This window comes from Bombina bombina, chromosome 2 (assembly GCF_027579735.1).
Source record: "Bombina bombina isolate aBomBom1 chromosome 2, aBomBom1.pri, whole genome shotgun sequence".
In the NCBI taxonomy this organism is placed as follows: Eukaryota; Metazoa; Chordata; class Amphibia; order Anura; family Bombinatoridae; genus Bombina; species Bombina bombina.
This window is the reverse complement of record NC_069500.1, coordinates 1,003,610,372-1,003,630,316: the sequence shown is the minus strand read 5'-3', so window position 1 is coordinate 1,003,630,316 and position 19,945 is coordinate 1,003,610,372. Positions and strand designations below refer to the sequence as shown.

Below are 19,945 nucleotides of genomic sequence, written 5' to 3'. Positions count from 1 at the left end.
TACCAGTACTTCCAGCATCCTCTAAAAAGATACAGAATGTGAATGTAAGACATTAGGGGCCAGATTACGAATGCAACGCTAATAGTTACGCACGAGCGAAAAGGGGTTTATCGCGCTGTTTGCAAGTGACGGGTTTTTCGCTCGTATTACAAGTCAAAAGTAAATGCAATCTCTAGAGCGCAATTGAAGTTAACGTGCGTCTGGATAGAGTGTCCTCAGAGCTCTGGTTAAATGTTTCGCAAAACAAAAAAGTGGTGCAAAACACATAAAAAATAAATTACAAAGTACTATTACCCTCATAATAACACCATCTGATAAAAAGTATTTATAAGGTGTCCGGGCCGTGGCCTAAGATGGCCGCTAAACTGGGAGCTCTGTAAAAAAAGATCTACAATCCGCCTTGTAATCAAGATTTTGTGTACCCAGCAGCATGCTGGACTGGTCTATATATATATTGCAAAGACGGGGCTTCCCAGACTGGACCGCAGAGATCTCTTGGCAGCCTACCAGGAAAGAGTACTCAGCACCCCCCCCCGGGGAACCGGGTAAGCAGAGTAAGCACTGTACCTCTGCATTCATCTGGAATCTTACCCTAACCTGCAATAAGATCTGATCATGGGGGATGTTTATCATACCATAAGAGACCTGCTTCTTGATCTCGAGCATAAGTTGTGCAGCAGATTAGACGCCTTGTGTCCCTCATGGAACGCACACATATGGAGAGGGCTATTTCTAAACTGGAGATGGCAATCCGGGGTGGAAACCTATATTCTGCTACGACCCAGCTTACTGAGGCGAAGGTTGTGAAGTGCCCGCAAATTGCAGCCTACATGGGATCCTCACTTTATACTTTGGTACCGTTTCTGGGGGATGCGGCCGGTCCTTCAGAGGGGGACTTAGATCATCTAGATGCCCATGAAGAGGCCAGGATGCAACTAGACACAGGGGCGTATGATTGGATCATAAAGATTCCTGCACTTGTGGCTGACTTGCAGCAACAGCGGAGCTTGCCCGCAACATTTTACTCCCAACCGAGCCCAGTGGAGGATGCAAAACCTTTCCTGGACATTGCAAGGGACACTTGGGCCAGATGTCGATATGGGGGGACTCAACTAGTCCTTGCCCCATCTGCAGGTATCCATCTTTGCCCTACTGTGAGACAATGGGAACTTTAGACCAGTTATACGCTAATCCTCACAACAGACGAGGTGTGGGCTGAGCTGTTATGAAATTTGGAGGCTGACTTGGACATACTATTTGAGCAAAAAGCTTACCATTAAGTCACCCTCTATATCTTTGTCTATTACAGCGACTCAAATGTTTAGAAAGCTGGGGAGGCTATAATACTTGCATCGTTAGTATGGTTTCATACAATACTTGAGATGGGTTCCAAAGCTGGATAGAGACTTAGGTCTTTACAAGCAACGATTAGTACAATTACTTTATATCTGATTGGTATCCCATTATAGTTCATCCTGATGTATAAAGGGTTTGATATCCAGTTAGATATTATGCTAATTTAGCTTGTCATTCTGACTAAGTATTCAATATCTGTTGCATGTGTGTTATTTTTCAGAGTTTTCCTCTAACATTACTTTCTTGTTTATGTCATATTAGGGTTAAATCATCTAGTTCTGTAAGAGAATGTGCGATAGCTGTGTGTTTTTATGTATAGCCTACCCCTGCTTATCACACCTCGATATTAGCCATTACAACTGTAGTACTTTATATCTACACTTCTTAGCTACTTCCTGTTTGTTGCAGGGATTTACCTCTCCTCATTTACACACAGCAGTAACTATGGCAGGCTACAATCTCTGTCCGGGGTATATCTCGGCTGTGATATTTACAAGGGCTCAATACACGCTATCTAGCTTATTACATGTATTTAGCGCTTAGTTGCCATTCAAAGCAAAAAGATTTTTATTCTATATTAGCTTATGTGTAGCTATAATTTCTGTGCCATTTGGTGGTGGACAACTATACTTTTAGTACCAGAACAGCAATCCATAATAATTTTGTACCCTATTTTCTCATTTGACATAAAAAAGTATATATACTGTAGCTGTTGCAGATTTGCGTATTCCAGACTCTCAGTGGTGATTTCTAAAGTTGCACTAGATAAAAGTCTACTGAGGTTGGTGATCTTCACTGTAGCTCTCTTTTGTACTGATTTCCACCTTAAGATGACTCTGCTATTTTATTCTACATACCTTATATTCTTAATGATGTCCTAAACCTAATCGGTATTCTTATAAGCTACTGGTTTATGTTATATATGCACTTTGCAGGGACCTCTATAAGACCTTGTCTTAACCCCCTTTCCTCACCTATTACTCTATTTACTAGGTCTTGGGGGATACAAAGGATATTGTTTTAATACAGCAGTATTAGTCGAGTAAGCCCTGATCCATCAGGAATGTCTTATACATAAGATTTTTCTGTATTCATACATGTGCAACTCTATTTTTAGTGATTATTTTATATGTCTCATTATTGAGAAATCATTGTCTGGAACCTACAGGTTGTTTTGCTAATTACAATTTTTATTATGTTGAGTATATGTCCCATAAGTGGCCTATCAGGTTTCCTTAATATATAAAAATAAAAATATAAGGTTCTACCACCAGATGGGATCCAAAAGTGGTCCTCTATTTACAATGCGCCTTCTATTAATTTTAGGTTTTGGAAGGGAACAAATGTGGCCCTCACTATCAGCTAGGAGGCTTCTTTATGTTGTACTAACAGACGTGAATTGTAGTAAGCTATGGTGCTAAGCATTTCTTATTGTATGTAATTTTGTATTTTTGCATCAGTGTCTCATATTGAAATCTGTCTGTTTTGTACTGTTTGGTGAACCTTAATAAAAAATTATTTTTAAAAAAAGTATTTAAAAAAATATTGCACAAAAACGTTATAAGGGCTCAAAGATATGAGGTCTCAGGTGTTTGAAAAAAGACAGGGCTTTAACATAGACATACATAAATATACACATTAGCATTCGGATGCTTGTTAGAAACTGAAAACGAAAGAAGGTGCCATTTGCTCTTTTTTTTTCTTTTTGTGAAAATGCAACAAACTATGATCTGTGCAAATCCAGATCGTATTGTGTTGTCCTTTCACAAGATTTAATGTGGCTCTGAAAATATCCGAATGGCAGAAGAAGCCGCCTTCTTCCCACATCTAGGTGTCAGTATGATCAGTATCCATACCCACTTCAAAGGTTTCATTATTCAATGTGCAGTGCAGATGGACCCTACACTCCAATGTTCCAAAAAGAAAGACCATTTATTCATCTCATGTGACAGCACCTGCCTTCAGGCTTTTAAAGTAGGCAGGTGCCCTAAAAAGATATGGACTAAATAAAGGTTCTGCAAAGACATAGGCAGTGCGTTATAATGACGGGCTTCACACCCATCTATACATTTTATTCTTGTCCACTTTTCTAGCTGAATGGGGGCACAGAGGAAATATACCATGACTATGCATCATTCTTTCAGCACTCTCAAAAACATCCCTGCATCATATTGGCTAAATGTTCTCATGATTATATTTCCTCTTTAAAACACTGGTGATGTGATGAAGATATCTTCAAAATAATACTGATTGATAAACCGCACTGCAAGATATTGCACAGTGAACTAGATTAGAAAACATTTGAAAAGAAAGACATTTTTTTCCAATAGTTAAGTGATATATTGCAGTAGATTTAACTACACAGGAAAGTATCTAATGTCTATTTTAAATTTGGGACACAGCGAGAATATTTAGGTGCACCAATCAGCAAGCACTACCTAGTTCCTGAACCAAACATGGGCCGGATTCTAAGCTTTACATGACAGCTTTTTAAAATAAAGATACCAAGAGAACAAAGACAAATTGATAATAGGAGTAAATTATAAAGTTGCTAAAAATTGCATTTCCTATCTGAATTATAAAAGTTTAATTTTGACTATACTATCCCTTTAAAGGCATATTTAGACACAATTGTGACCTCTTTATGTAGACTTAAAAGTGCCATGCCTACATGCAGTATGTATCTGTTTTTTTTTTGTTATCACTTTTATACTTAATGGTAGCTGAGTCTGCAAGAATTATTGAGGGGTCCTCAGAACACCAAGATGGAATTATAAATCTCTAATATAAAATGACGCAATATGAATATTTTACAATGCAATATTCCTTTTTAGACAGATTAAAAAGGTAAAGTAACAATTAAGAAAATTGTAGTACACATGAATGCAGTCAAGGAAATTATAAGTCATCATTTCCATTTAATGGTGTACTAATATATATATATATATATATATATATAATATATATATATATACATACATATACATACACCACACAGACATATATATATATATATATATTATAAATATATATATATATATATATATATATATATTATAATATATATATATATATATATATATATTATATATGTCTGTGTGTGTATGTATATGTATGTATATATATATACACACACACATATAAATATATATATATATATATATATATATATAATATATATATATATATATATATATATATATATATATATATAAACAACTGTGTTACTCACTGCAATTCAGCTGGTACCTTAAAACCACAAAACTACAGTGCTCATATTCAATGCATCAATATATCCTTCCTTCCACAATGTGAAGTAATTCTTCAGGATTCCACCTGCATTAATATACAGTTACACTCACCAGAACTTCATGCTCTGTGCTTGCATCACTGAGGTAGCCGTAGTAATCAGTTGTTTTATCCAGTTCTTGGATGTTTCCAATTATTTTGTCTGTATGGCAGGCCTGACAAAGTGGTGCATTTCCCATAACTATTCTGCACCACTATATATGTGTCTTAATAGCCACTATGGCCGGCCACAAATCCAGAGAGTCTTCTCTGTGCAGAATATCACACAAAAACCCTATGTCTCTGCTGACCGAACTCTCTCAGAATTCATTCTCAGCAACTGCAGACATCAGGCAGTGTCCATTTCCAATTCAGGCACTGCCTGTCTATTTTTACACCTACTAGGCCAGTTATGCATGTAAATGGAACTAGGGGGGTTGCTTTCCAGTACAGCATTCGTAGCACTCAGAGTAGAGCTCCGGCAGTGTGAAATGCCTGTACTGTGCATGTGAGCGCTATTGAATTACACACTGTGTGCCATGTTTTGATTTTTATACTCTATGCTATCTATCTGCTTATGTAATGAATGCAATTGATATATTAGATACTTTAGAAATTACAAATCTAGTGATAACATCACAGGAGTTTTATGTTCTGAGCAATTTTGTATAGGTTACAACTTCTTTATGTCAGAGCTGTTAAGTCACACTAAGAGATAATGTTACACACTATTTGAGGTGGGTTACCCAGACCAGACTATGGGATCAGTAAACTCACAATATATTAAAACATTTTTAAAAAAAAATCTCTTTGTGTGTGAGGAGAAATCTGCAGCAGGTTTACATTTGTCATATCTATCATACTATGTGGTTATGTCATATTGAAAACACTGATATGATAATGGAATATATAATTTAATAATAAAAATATTTAGATGTTCTTGAATCTTATCCTCAAAATCATTGAGCAACAAATCAAAATAATATATTATCAAAACAAAACCATCTTTAATTAACAAATTTAAATTTAACATGGATAAACCTATTTTTTATTTCTGTGAGGACACTTTCTATGACATCACCAAATATGCAAATGAATGCATACAGTGTTATAGCACTTTGTGACATCACCAGTTATGCAAATAAATGTATAGTGTTATAGCACTTACTGTGACATCACCAGATGTTCAAATTAATGCCTATAAGGTTACGGCACTTTCTGTGACATCACCAGATATGCAAATTAATGCTTTCTGTGAAATATTTTTCAAAGTTGCATATGGCGAAGAACTGAAAAATGGGGGTTTGTGACTTCAGAATCAAATGTTTTTTGATTTTTTTTTGCAAGTGGATGTGCACCAATAACCCCTGTTTTGTGTAACTATTTGGTCTCATTTAAACTGTATTTTTGTAAGGTGTGCTAAATCAAACCTTGTGGATTTGTATTAAAAAAAAGGGAGACTAACCATCTTTCATTGGTTAAAGCACCCCACCCAAGCTCAAGTGTACTCATGACACTGGAGTTGTATAGAAAGCCAATGACCCCTTGAGTTGTCCAAATATCGTCCCCTTATAAGCATTGTTTACCATTAACCATTTATTATAAATAAATACACTGAGACTTGTTCTTTGGTAAATTTTGGCCACAGCCTTTTATTAAATAACCATTTCAATAAAACATAAATAAATAAATAACTCTTTATAACCACATAACTTATCTTAACTGGAATTAGCTAGAACACACCTCTGAAATGCTAGTTCCATTTTAAATCTTCATCCTCCATTTACTTGTTGACCAGGCCGTACTTTATTACCTGGACTTAAAATAAGTCAGTTATTTTCCCCGTAGCTCCAAGGAACCCTGTGTCCAAGAAGTTACTTAACCTGCTCTCCCACCCCGTGGGGAGGTTAACCCATTCGTTTATGGCCGTAGTCAACATGCTTACGTGAGGGGACTAACACCGCCATAGGCTGGAATGACTGACAGCCCAGACCCGCCACCCCTCACACCAAACCCTCCAAGGCCTCTTGGAGCCCCAAGATAAACGGCTTCAGTCTGAAAAAATTAAGGTGTACTCCATCCTTTAAATAAAACTCGCCACTTCCCACATCCTCCAGGTCATTGTGGTGAACAACTACCCCACTTATTCTACGCATAAAGGCTGCAACCAACTTATTCACTTTTTTCCGACTATTATTCAACTGGTCGTGATTCCAAGCTGCTTCCCATACCAGTCTAGGAACAATATCTGACCAGGCAATAGTTAAATTAGCCAAATCTCTCTTGATCCTGCGTACTAGTTCCCTTTGAGGTAAAAAACCTAGGTCGTTACCTCCCGCATGAACCACCAGAATATCTGGAGGAGAATAACATCTGGCGTAATCAACGACCATCCTCAGAACCTGGTCCCATTTTAGGCCCCGTACTCCAAACCAATTGACGATAACTTTCTGTCTATCAAAACCCAACTGTAAACCATTTGTCTTGACTGCCGAAGTTTTCTTGGCCCAATAAATAAATGACCACCCAAACGCATACAGGACCTACAACAAGAAAAACATAACCATGAACAACTGAAACAACTTAAACACTCAAATGTGGACATACATAAGAATGAAACTTGGAAGATTTCCACCTTCCCAACCCCTTAATAATGTCCTCACTCAGCCCCAGCACAGCCGCCTCAGTGGCTGCCCCAATTCTGAAGGAATGTGATCCAAAATCGTCTGCGTTTAAACCCAACTCCCCAATGCCCTAGTAAATACCGCTCTGAACTGAAATTGAGATAAAGCACAACCACTCTTGTGAATGAACAAAGACCCCCAACTTGCGGCCTTCTACGTAAATAGCTACTCACTGCAATACAAGGGCAAACTGTGACCCCCGTTGGGAATAAAACCACAGACTTCCCCAACTGGTCAGTTTTTTACTTTCTGATGTAAATGGACACTTGTGAGTCCGTAACCACCACATCAGGAACTCCCAATCCCCCTTAAGACCATTTATTACAACTAACCAATTCGGAAATTTGAAATACCCCAAAAAAGGCCAACACGTAGGTAGCCGTGAACAAGGATACTTCATAATCATCTACACACACTGCTGGCAAGACTTCCAGTAACCTAACCAATAAGGAAAAGGTAACCGGACGCCGTCCATCCCTCTGGCACCCTGCCCCTTTTTTTATCCCTTTAACAATTTGCTTAACGCAAAACAATTTAGTCAAATCTGTAACGTTTAAAGGGCCATTATACACTCATTTTTTCTTTGCATAAATGTTTTGTAGATGATCTGTTTATAAAGCCCATAAAGTTTGTTTTTTTTAAAAATGTATAGTTTTGCTTATTTTTAAATAACATTGCTCTGATTTTCAGACTCCTAACCAAGCCCCAAAGGTTTATGTGAATACCCAAATAGTGAAGCCAAAGCTTCAAGATAGAGAAAGTGCGCTAACAAGCTGAAAGTATACACACCATATAAGGAATTGAAGTGAAAATTTAATAAACATATAGAATAAGATACACAAATATATACACTAAAAAATAGGGACGTCTCCCTGTAATGTAAATAAAACTAGGAAAAAATCCTAATGAAAAAACAGGTTAAAACCTATAAATGATGAATAATGCAGATACTAATTGATAATCTATGACATAAAAAAGATATAGCATAAAAATGATAATTAAAAGATATGGCATAACAGTGATATCATAAAATAAAACTTAAAAGACAAGCACCAAGTTCATATGTATCAACACAGTGCAGGTGGCCGTATGCAAATGAATGCCGATATTGGAACAGTGGAAAGAAAATAACGGCTTGTACCACAAATAGATACAGTTTACTGTACCGTAAGTCAAGAGAGTGTTCAGAGGGTGTTACCGAGGAGAAGAAATCCTTCGGTCAAGGCTTGGACCCACAGCTGCAGTAACTGCCGTTCCTGGAGATAGAAGTGTGCAAACCTCTGCACATGTGAGTCGGCGTCTGACGTCACAGGCTTCTCATCGGCTCCTCTCAGGGTGTTACTCGCTGCTCCAGCAGCGTAAGGAAAAGCAGCTGATTGCTGTGTCCTGGTGGGAACTTTCTGTGAAGGCAGACTTGGCTGCTGTAGGTATGTTTAATGATCCAATACAATAGTGGGGCACAAGTTATCCCTCACCTTGGGATATTCAAAGATGCTGGTAACCCGGGGTTTTTAAGTTGCAGTCAGGGCTGTACTGAAATATCCCTTGCTGTTTCAAAAGTCACAGTGTCACAGTGTCACAAATGCAAGCGACGTGTTTCGCCCTCCCTTGGGCTTTATCAAGACTGCCTTCACAGAAAGTTCCCACCAGGACACAGCAATCAGCTGCTTTTCCTTTACGCTGCTGGAGCAGCGAGTAACACCTGTAAGCCTGTGACGTCAGACGCCGACTCACATGTGCAGAGGTTTGCACACTTCTATCTCCAGGAACGGCAGTTACTGCAGCTGCGGTCCAAGCCTTGACCGAAGGATTTCTTCTCCTCGGTAACACCCTCTGAACACTCTCTTGACTTACGGTACAGTAAACTGTATCTATTTGTGGTACAAGCCGTTATTTTCTTTCCACTGTTCCAATATCGGCATTCATTTGCATACGGCCCACCTGCACTGTGTTGATACATATGAACTTGGTGCTTGTCTTTTAAGTTTTATTTTATGATATCACTGTTATGCCATATCTTTTAATTATCATTTTTATGCTATATCTTTTTTATGTCATAGATTATCAATTAGTATCTGCATTATTCATCATTTATAGGTTTTTAACCTGTTTTTTCATTAGATTTTTTCCTAGTTTTATTTACATTACAGGGAGACGTCCCTATTTTTAGTGTATATATTTGTGTATCTTATTCTATATGTTTATTAAATTTTCACTTCAATTCCTTATATGGTGTGTATACTTTCAGCTTGTTAGCGCACTTTCTCTATCTTGAAGCTTTGGCTTCACTATTTGGTTATTAACTTGTATTTGATACATACAGAGATTGTATCTTTAGAGTAGTGTTTAGCAATACCTTCCTTTAGCGCGCACTAATCCACCCAATTTGATTTATGTGAATACCGTCAACTACCTTCTCCAGCTTGCTCCTGTTTGTGTAAAGGGTCTTTTCATATGCAAAAGAAGGGGGAGGGGGGAGTGTCTTATTTCCCACTTGCAGTGGGCTTTCCAGCAACCTTTTCAACAAAGTTAAACTGAAAGCTTCTAAGTATGTTTTTAAACCATTTTATACTGGATTTTTATATCAGTATCTGTGCATCTTATTCTTTATAGTAGTGTCTATTACATGCAGTTATATGAAAATGAGTGTATACTGTCCCTTTAATAACTTAAAACTAAATGCTAGTGCTGCCAACTTTTTATCAACCATAGATGAAGACAATCCACAACCTCCCCACTTCCAGAGCCATTGTAGCGCCCACACAGGCGCTGTCACCATCCACCAGGCCACTCTCAGCCAGTAACAACTCCCATTCAGCCCAGACTTTAGCATATGCCGACCATGTGTTCTTTGCTAAGGAAGACCTAACAAGATTTGCTAGTCCTCCGTACCAAGGTCCCACAACCTCACGGGAAAGAACTTCCCCATCTTGTCCGCCTGAGGTGCCAGCTCCCAAAAACGTTGCCACTGAAATCGAGAGAGGGCATCAGCTACTGAGTTATCAACCCCTGCTATATGTTTTGCTCTCACCATTACATTCAGACGCATGCATTGTAAAACAAACACCCTCAGTAATCTGATGACCGGAGGTGAAGAAGCTGTTAAAGTGTTAATCGCAGAGACAACCCCCATATTGTCCGAGTAGAATAGCACCGACCTGTTCTCAAAAGTGTTGAGGCGTGTCTGATTCACTGGCTGCTGAATCACACGCCTAAATAAGCGCCGTCATCGGTGGTCCAATCTAATTGAATCCATCAATGAATCAGTCAGGCTGAAAGCATCCGCCTCCTCTCCATCCATTTTAGAAACGGCTACATTCACAATCCTCCTACCCCCCTCAGAACAACCACTATCCCTTGGGGGGGCATGCCCAGACTTGCCCTTATTGTTTAACTGGGTGGAAGGTGGAACAAATTCTTCTCCATCTGAAGGGCTGGAGAAGGACTCAATGATCATTTCCTCTAAACTGGGTCTAGACATGCCCATCCTCCTAACACCCCTTCTATTATGGCCTTAACCCTGGGAAAAACAGAAGAAGATTGTCCCCTAGCTCTAAAACCCCTAGATGCCCTTGCACCATAACCTGCCCTACTAACATCCCTTCCAAAAGGCCATCTCTGACAGTAAAAGGGGGGCTTCCCACTAGCACCCCCATGCCTCAGAACCACTGAAACTTGCTGATGTTGTACTCCTACCACCTTATCAGGACCCCTACCCCAACAGGACTCCCAGGGTGCAATACATTAGGTAACTCCATGTCCCTACCAGGGGAGGGAATCGTGGCTTACATGCTCCTGATCTACACTACCCCCCTTCAGGCTCAATAAAGCTGTCTATTAATTCAGGGCTAACAGCCGTTATCTGGTCCCCCTCAGGCCCATCTGGACCGTGTGTAAGGTCCTGCTATCTTGTTTCACCTTCTCCGGTCGCCTCCTGTACCGAATACACATCCGCTTCCACCACCAATAGAGCTGTCCCTGCATGCGACACCACCGTCTGGATCTCTGGAACCACTGCTTGACCACAACGAATTCCTCTCCCCACATCGCCAACCTGGCTTCTCTTTTTTCTAGTGGCTACCTGGCTCAACTTGGGGCTGAGCCATCTAGGTGGGCGAGATTGTCGTACTGGCCGTTGCCTGGTAGCTTCCTCCTCTCGATGCTGCATCACAGCCGCAACGGGGATAACAGAAGCTAGCTGGTCATGAATCCAGCCAGATCCCTTTTTTCCGCTAATTCCCTGATCCGATTGAGTGCTCCTCAACTTCCATGCTGAATTAACTTATACGGAGCTGCTCAACTTGCTGCCTGTCCTTAATTTGTAATAATAAATATGGCCGCTACCTTACAGCCCCACCCCTTTAACGTCATGGGGACTGTCTCCTCCCATGGGTCAGAGGCCCCTTCCCTCTACGCTCCACCTCGTCCAGGGCAGACTGGAGTCTAATTCTATTATAAAGACAAAAACAGGAATGATTCAGCCCATAAAGGCAAAGTACTATAGTGTTAGGATCAGTCAGGATTGGGTCACCTTGTAATTTGGTGACTGGCTAAGCAGAATATGGCTATATTGTATGACTTATATCCCAATTTTAATATAAACGCTTAGGGATTTTTTGCAGCATTTAAAAATAGTTCATTTAATTGCAAGTGGATGTGTGTCAATCCCCCCTGTGTGTGTGTATGATTTCATATATATATATATTATATATTATATATATATATATATATATATATATATATATATATATATATATATATATATATATATATATATATAAACAATAGTGAATGCTATTTCAACTATCTCTATTTTTTTTTATTTCTTTTTAATGGTGCTACCATTGTTTTGACTTGAAAGCTCTCAAATGTGTGTGTATATATACACACACATACATATATATGAATATATGTGTATGCATTTGTACATAAGTATGTGCACACATGCATACTTATATACACATATACATACACACATATATATATATATATATATATATATATATACAGGGAGTGCAGAATTATTAGGCAAATTGTATTTTTGAGGATTAATTTTATTATTGAACAACAACCATGTTCTCAATGAACCCAAAAAACTCATTAATATCAAAGCTGAATAGTTTTGGAAGTAGTTTTTAGTTTGTTTTTAGTTATAGCTATTTAGGGGGATATCTGTGTGTGCAGTTGAATATTACTGTGCATAATTATTAGACAACTTAACAAAAAACAAATATATACCCATTTCAATTATTTATTTTTACCAGTGAAGCCAATATAACATCTCATCATTCACAAATATACATTTCTGACATTCAAAAACAAAACAAAAAACAAATCAGTGACCATTATAGCCACCTTTCTTTGCAAGGACACTCAAAAGCCTGCCATCCATGGATTCTGTCAGTGTTTTGATCTGTTCACCATCAACATTGCGTGCAGCAGCAACCACAGCCTCCCAGACACTGTTCAGAGAGGTGTACTGTTTTCCCTCCTTGTAAATCTCACATTTTATGATGGACCACAGGTTCTCAATGGGGTTCAGATCAGGTGAACAAGGAGGCCATTGGCCATATCATTAGATTTTCATCTTTTATACCCTTTCTTGCCAGCCACGCTGTGGAGTACTTGGACGCGTGTGATGGAGCATTGTCCTGCATGAAAATCATGTTTTTCTTGAAGGATGCAGACTTCTTCCTGTACCACTGCTTGAAGAAGCACTGCTTGAAGAAGGTGTCTTCCAGAAACTGGCAGTAGGACTGGGAGTTGAGCTTGACTCCATCCCCGAAAAGGCCCCACAAGCTCATCTTTGATGATACCAGCCCAAACCAGTACTCCACCTCCACCTTGCTGGCGTCTGAGTCGGACTGAAGCTCTCTGCCCTTTACCAAACCAGCCACGGGCCCATCCATCTGGCCCATCAAGACTCACTCTCATTTCATCATTCCATAAAACCTTAGAAAAATCAGTCTTGAGATATTTCTTGGCCCAGTCTTGACGTTTCAGCTTGTGTGTCTTGTTCAGTGGTGGTCGTCTTTCAGCCTTTCTTACCTTGGCCATGTCTCTGAGTATTGCACACCTTGTGCTTTTGGGCACTCCAGTGATGTTGCAGCTCTGAAATATGGCCAAACTGGTGGCAAGTGGCATCTTGGCAGCTGCACGCTTGACTTTTCTCAGTTCATGGGCAGTTATTTTGTGCCTTGGTTTTTCCACACGCTTCTTGCGACCCTGTTGACTATTTTGAATGAAACGCTTGATTGTTCGATGATCACGCTTCAGAAGCTTTGCAATTTTAAGAGTGCTGCATCCCTCTGCAAAATATCTCACTATTTTTGACTTTTCTGAGCCTGTCAAGTCCTTCTTTTGACCCATTTTGCCAAAGGAAAGGAAGTTGCAGAATAATTATGCACACCTGATATAGGGTGTTGATGTCATTAGACCACACCCCTTCTCATTACAGAGATGCACATCACCTAATATGCTTAATTGGTAGTAGGCTTCGAGCCTATACAGCTTGGAGTAAGACAACATGCATAAAGAGGATGATGTGGTCAAAATACTCATTTGCCTAATAATTCTGCACTCCCTGTATATATATACACACACACACACACACACACACATATACACACACACACCTTAGCCCATTCCAGTCAAACACCTTGCCATATATCATATAATTTTTAAACCCCTTTACTACTGGGAATTTCAGAAAAAAGCTTGCCTAAAATACCGTAGACATTTTTTAGCATTTTTGCTATCACTCTGTTTAAACAGAAATAGAGTTTTTTTTATTTACCTATGAAACCTATATATATATATATATATAAAAAGTAGACAACCCAAGGTACTGATCTTGACCCATCTTAGGTACTGGCAAACAGTCCTGCCAAACCCTTCTCACTCACGGCCCTTCCTGATTCCCCCCAAACAGCTCTTTTGCCAGTGACAAATTATACTTATGTTTCATATTTTAAAATTTTATATTTATTAGTTTCTTTTCGGTAGTAGATTTGTACCCCCTGCAACATGCATCACAGTGTTGGACGTAGGTACTACGTCAACACAGTACGTTGGGCAAAGTACTGTGTGACGTAGTACCTACCCCCATATGGCTCAAGGGGTTTAAAACACTTTTCATACATTTATTTCAATATGAAACATTTTACTTTTAATATATATATATATATATATATATAATATATATATAATTATACACATATATACACACACACACATATATATATACGTGTAATACTTTATTTTAATGTTTTGCATGTTTTTTATTATAGTTTTATTCTAGCCATGATAATTCACTTCAGGTCTCAAGTAGTGCTTAACTTTTTTAAGGTGAGCTTAAAGGGACACTGAACCCAAATTTTTTCTTTCATGATTTAGATAGAGCATGCAATTTTAAGCAACTTTCTAATTTACTCCTATAAATTTTTCTTCATTATCTTGCTTTATCTTATCTTTATATGAAAAGCAAGAATGTAAGTTTAGAAGCCAGCCCATTTTTGGTTCACAACCTGGGTTGTCCTTGCTGATTGGACAGCACCAATAAACAAGTGCTGCCCAGGGTCTGAACCAAAAATTGTCTGGCTCCTTAGCTTAGATGTCTTTTTTTTTTTTCAAATAAAGATAGCAAGAGAACGAAGAAAAATTGATAATAGGAGTAAATTAGAAAGTTTGCTTAAAATTGCATGCTCTATCTGAATCATTAAAGGGACAGTACACTGTAAAATAGTTTTTATATGAATGTATTTTCAATGACTTGTTATACCAGCTGACGAGTATAACGATTATGAGAAATTGCATTTGCAGGTTTATTTGTGTATATGAAGTAGCTGTTTTTGTGCTTTGAAACCACAGCCTATTACAATGGGTTGAGCTTCAGGTAATATCAGATCTCTTATGTTATCACTTTGTGTACACACACTTGCTTCCTTATCTTATATTTGTCTAGAAAACTAAAGCTCAATACTTAGAGAGAAACAATGGCAACTTATAATTTTATTACTTAACTATCATGCCCCTCACAGAGAGTGTATCTATTCTGCTAGCTAGTATAGAAACTTTCAGTATAGGTTGGATACCAACAGGCTAAATCAGCTATTCAAATGCCTAAATAGGGGTAAAGGAGCTACTTGTAAACAATTTAAAACACTCCAGCAGGTAAAATGAATCATTGGGAACAATTTAATGAGGAGAACATTTTTGTGTGAACTGTCCTTTAAAGAAAACAATTTGGGTTTTAGTGTCCCCTTTAAGTTTATTGCATCACTGTTTTAAATAACCAAACTTTTATAAAAAAAAATATAATAATGTGGAAGAAGAACAGTTAGATCACATTGATTAAATGTGTGACAATTGGAATGTGTTCATGAGCATTCTTAATCAGTTAATAATATTTTCTTTTCAGTGACCTCTGAATTTCCCTTCATTGTTATGCACTTTTTAATAGGAACAACTGTTTTAAATGCAATTAGGTTTAATCAACTTTCTGGTTTTGGTATTGGTAAGATTTTAGGTCACTGTAACTATGGAATTACGACAGATATACATACTATATATATATATATATATATATATATATATATATATATATATATACACACACACAATCCGCCTGTAGGTTTGAGGAGAATATCGGGTAATAATATGATATAAATATATAAAAAAACAATTGTCTTTTTTTTTTTAATAAATATTGTTCAATATTAATCAAGGTTTTGTCCCAAGTAGCCACTTTCTGTAGAACTGGTCTAGATGTTCCAAGTGTCCTTTACTTCTAAACTGGGATCACTGTGTCAATTTCTGTAATTCCTCCTTTTATTTCCAGGTTTTGAACTAGCAAACTAGGGCAGCAATTACTTTACCAGTCTCAATTTGATCTCCGTTCCGACCATTTACTGCCAGGCTATTGAAACCACACCTCAGTCACCCCAACTATATCCCAACAAGCCACTGTCCCAATTTCCTGGGAGAAACAGTATGTCAAAATTATTTCCACAAGATTTCAAGGAAAAATTACATTCTACTACACACAACTCTAAGCATCCCCTATAAATCTGTAGGAATTCATTTTATCATGGTGCAATAATATGAATTGATAGTTCTAGATAAAGATGTATTTCTTTTAGGAAAGAATGCCGATTACCATTTTTAATACAAAGTTCTCGTGCAGTGAGATAATAGATATATATAGACTCTTATTTAAAAAGGACATAAAACACATTTTGAATCCCCATAAAAACAAACTCTGCAGTATACATTCATTATTTTAACTCTGAAAGCTGTTTTTTTCACATTTCTATTGAGAAATGCATACTCCAGACATATGAAGTGTAAGTCTAAGGCATTCTACCACTGTGACTGATTTACTGAAGTTGCAAATTTATATTTGCAGCTAATCAGACTCAGCAGAAGAGATACGTTATTTTTAAGACACTATGGCGTAGGACAACTAAACAATGCAAATCCTGCTAATAAAAATTACTTCTTAATGTTTTTAAAACATTTAGGGTCAGATTACAAAGTGGAGCAGTATTTAACGTTCCCACTCACATGCTTACTCTGCTAGAAGTAAGCTTTTTGCATGCGTCAGGTAGCGCTTGTATTACAAGAATAGAATATTGCGCATTATGCTTCCATAGAAGCCAATGGAGGAAAAGAAAATGGAAAAAAACTAACACCTTGCTCATGCGCAATCCCGTTCGCATATTTTAAAGTGCGCTAACCCGAAATGAAAATATGAATATTTCACATTCCAATGTTCTTCACATAGCGGAATGACTGCTATTTATACATAAATACATATTTCTACATATATCTGATGGACTTTTGGTACATTATATATTTCTATGCCTATATATATATATATAATATATATATATATATATATATATATATATATATATATATATAGATAGATATAGATAGATAGATACAGATCTCTCTCTCTATATATATATATATATATAGGTATATATATTTATAAATACTTAGAACATATTCTGGCTATGTTCAAAACATTGGAATATTAAATATGTATAGTAAATACACAGTATACCACTTTATTAAATATGAATATTACGTAAATATGTTTTTACATGTTTTTATCTACTTGACTACAAAGGGTTCCAATGTACACACACACACACATACATACACAAATACACACACACACACACACACATATATACTCATATGTATTTACATGTTTATATGATTATATATGTATGTAAATAAATATAAACACATAAATACATATGTACACACATTAACACACATATATATATATATATATATATATATATATATATATACACAAAATATTTTTTATTAGATGGTATTATAAATGTAAGTGTACTTTTTAATGTATTCTTGATGTGTTTTGTGACACTTTTTTGTTTTGCAAAACAAAAAAGCAATTGTGTTTACTTTCATCTTGTAATACTAGCGATAAAACCAATGTGCGCACACTCCTTCTATAAACCCCTTTTCGCTTGCGTGTAGCTGTTAGGGCTCCTACCTTAACCTGGCCCTTATCTTTTTACAGACCTTATGCAATTTAGGGCTAGATTACAAGTGGCGTGCTAATATTTGCATGCAAGTGATTTTAGAATATTGGGGGCATGTTAATTAGCGTGCATATTACAAGTTAAAAATAAATGAGTTCACTAGAGCAAAATTTTATTCAAAGGGACAGTCAACACCAGAATTTTTGTTGTTTTAAAAGACAGATAATCCCTTAATTACCAATTCCCCAGTTTTTGCATAACCAAAACACAGTTATAATTATACACGTTTTACCTCTGTAATTACCTTGTATCTAAGCCTTAGCAGACTGCCCCCTTATTTCAGTTCTTTTGACAGACTTGCATTTTAGCCAATCAGTGCTGTCTCATGGTAAATTTACATGCATGAGCTCAATTTTATCTATATGAAACACGTGAACTAATGCCCTCTAGTGGTGAAAAACTATCAAAATGCATTTAGATTAGAGGCAGCCTTCAAGGTCTAAGAAATTAGCATATGAACCTCCTAGGTTTAGCTTTCAACTAAGAATACCAAGCGAAACAAAGCAAAATTGGTGATAAACATAAATTGGAAAGTTATTTAAAATTACATGCCCTATTTGAAACATGAAAGTTTTTTTGGACTTCACTGTCCCTTTAACTTGAATCGGGTTAGAACAACTGACCTTGCGTAAAGGGTTAGAGCTAAAATAAAAGTTGCACTAAACACAACCTAAATACGTTCAAATAAACAGTTACACTAATATAAAGAATATCTGATAAAAATAAGAGATATAAATATAAATAAAAAAATATTTATAAGGGTTCAAATGTATATTGTATATGGAATATATATATATATATATATATATATATATATATATATGTATGTATGTATATCTATTCGTATAGATATATAAGTGTAGATATTTTACATTAACATTATCAGATATATATGGAAATATATATTTAATTTAGGCTCATTGTTCAGTCTTTACTTTGCTTTTCTTTTGTTCATTGATATTTAATCCATTGTTTATAAAGATTTTGTTTTACCAGTCAGGAACCACATAGCCATACAATAAATAGGCTGACTATCGGGTCAATCACAATACTTTAGAAAACTTTATCAAATTAAAATTATCTACAAAAATCTCAAGACTTTTTGTAGAATTTTTTTTTTAACTTATCTAAAGGATTGTGATCGACAACTATGTCCCCTAGGTTCTGTTAGCAGCACAATCAGGATGTTAAAGGGACATTAAACCCCAAATTTTTCTTTCATGATTCAGGTAGCGAATAAAATTATAAACAACAATTACTTCCAATTTACTTCTATTATCTAATTTGCTTCATTCTTTAGATATAATTTGTTGACAATTAGCAATCCACATAAGTGAGCCAATCAAACACGGCATCTATGTGCAGCCGCCAATCAGCAGCTACTGAGCCTATCTAGATATGCTTTTCAGCAAAATAATATCAAAAGAATGAAGCAAATTAGATAATGGAAGTAAATTAGAAGTTGTTTAAAATGGCATGCTTTACTAAACCATGAAAGAAAAAATGTGGGTTTCATGTCCCTTTAAGCCTTTGTTAATCATAGGAGGTGAGCCAGCTGCAAGGGCAGAGAACACCTCTCAGCCAACAATATGCTGATGAATCTACTCTTGAAAAGTATTACTATGTATGGCAATGTAATAATCCCCCTAGGAAAGACATTTCCATTACTATATGATATTCTTATTTAATAGAAAATATATAAAAGTTTATTAAAGGGACATGAAACCCAAAATATTGCTTTAATGATTCAGATAGAACATGGAATTTTAAAACAACTCTCTAACTTACTTCTATTATCACATTTTTCTTTGTTCTTTGGTATCTTTTGGTGAAAAGCAATGATGTAAACCCTGGAGCACTATATGGCAGCAGTTATGCTACAGTGTTATCCATATGCAAAAGCACAAGATGGCAGCACTATGTCCTGCATTGTAGTGCTCCAGACACATAGCTAGGTATCTCTTCAACAAAGAATACAAGAAAACTGTAAATTGGAAACTTTTTCAAAATTGTACGCTCTCTAAATAACAAAAGAAA

The 19,945-nt window shown here is 36.7% G+C and overlaps 1 protein-coding gene across 19 annotated transcripts in view; it reads right to left on the bottom strand.

Annotated features, from left to right (window-relative positions):
• Nucleotides 1-19,945, bottom strand: part of ANK2 (ankyrin 2) — a 469,556-nt gene that overhangs the window by 331,756 nt on the left and 117,855 nt on the right. For 17 of the 19 annotated variants that reach the window (XM_053703565.1, XM_053703570.1, XM_053703571.1 and 14 more), the window contains exon 1: nucleotides 4,719-5,009. The exons of 1 other annotated variant lie outside the window; for it this stretch is intronic. In XM_053703565.1, coding sequence (XP_053559540.1) covers nucleotides 4,719-4,844 — 126 coding nt within the window. In that variant the 5' untranslated portion in view covers nucleotides 4,845-5,009. Of the gene's footprint in view, nucleotides 1-4,718; nucleotides 5,017-19,945 lie in introns of those variants that run through there. One more of the 19 variants, XM_053703580.1, reaches the window with a different exon arrangement.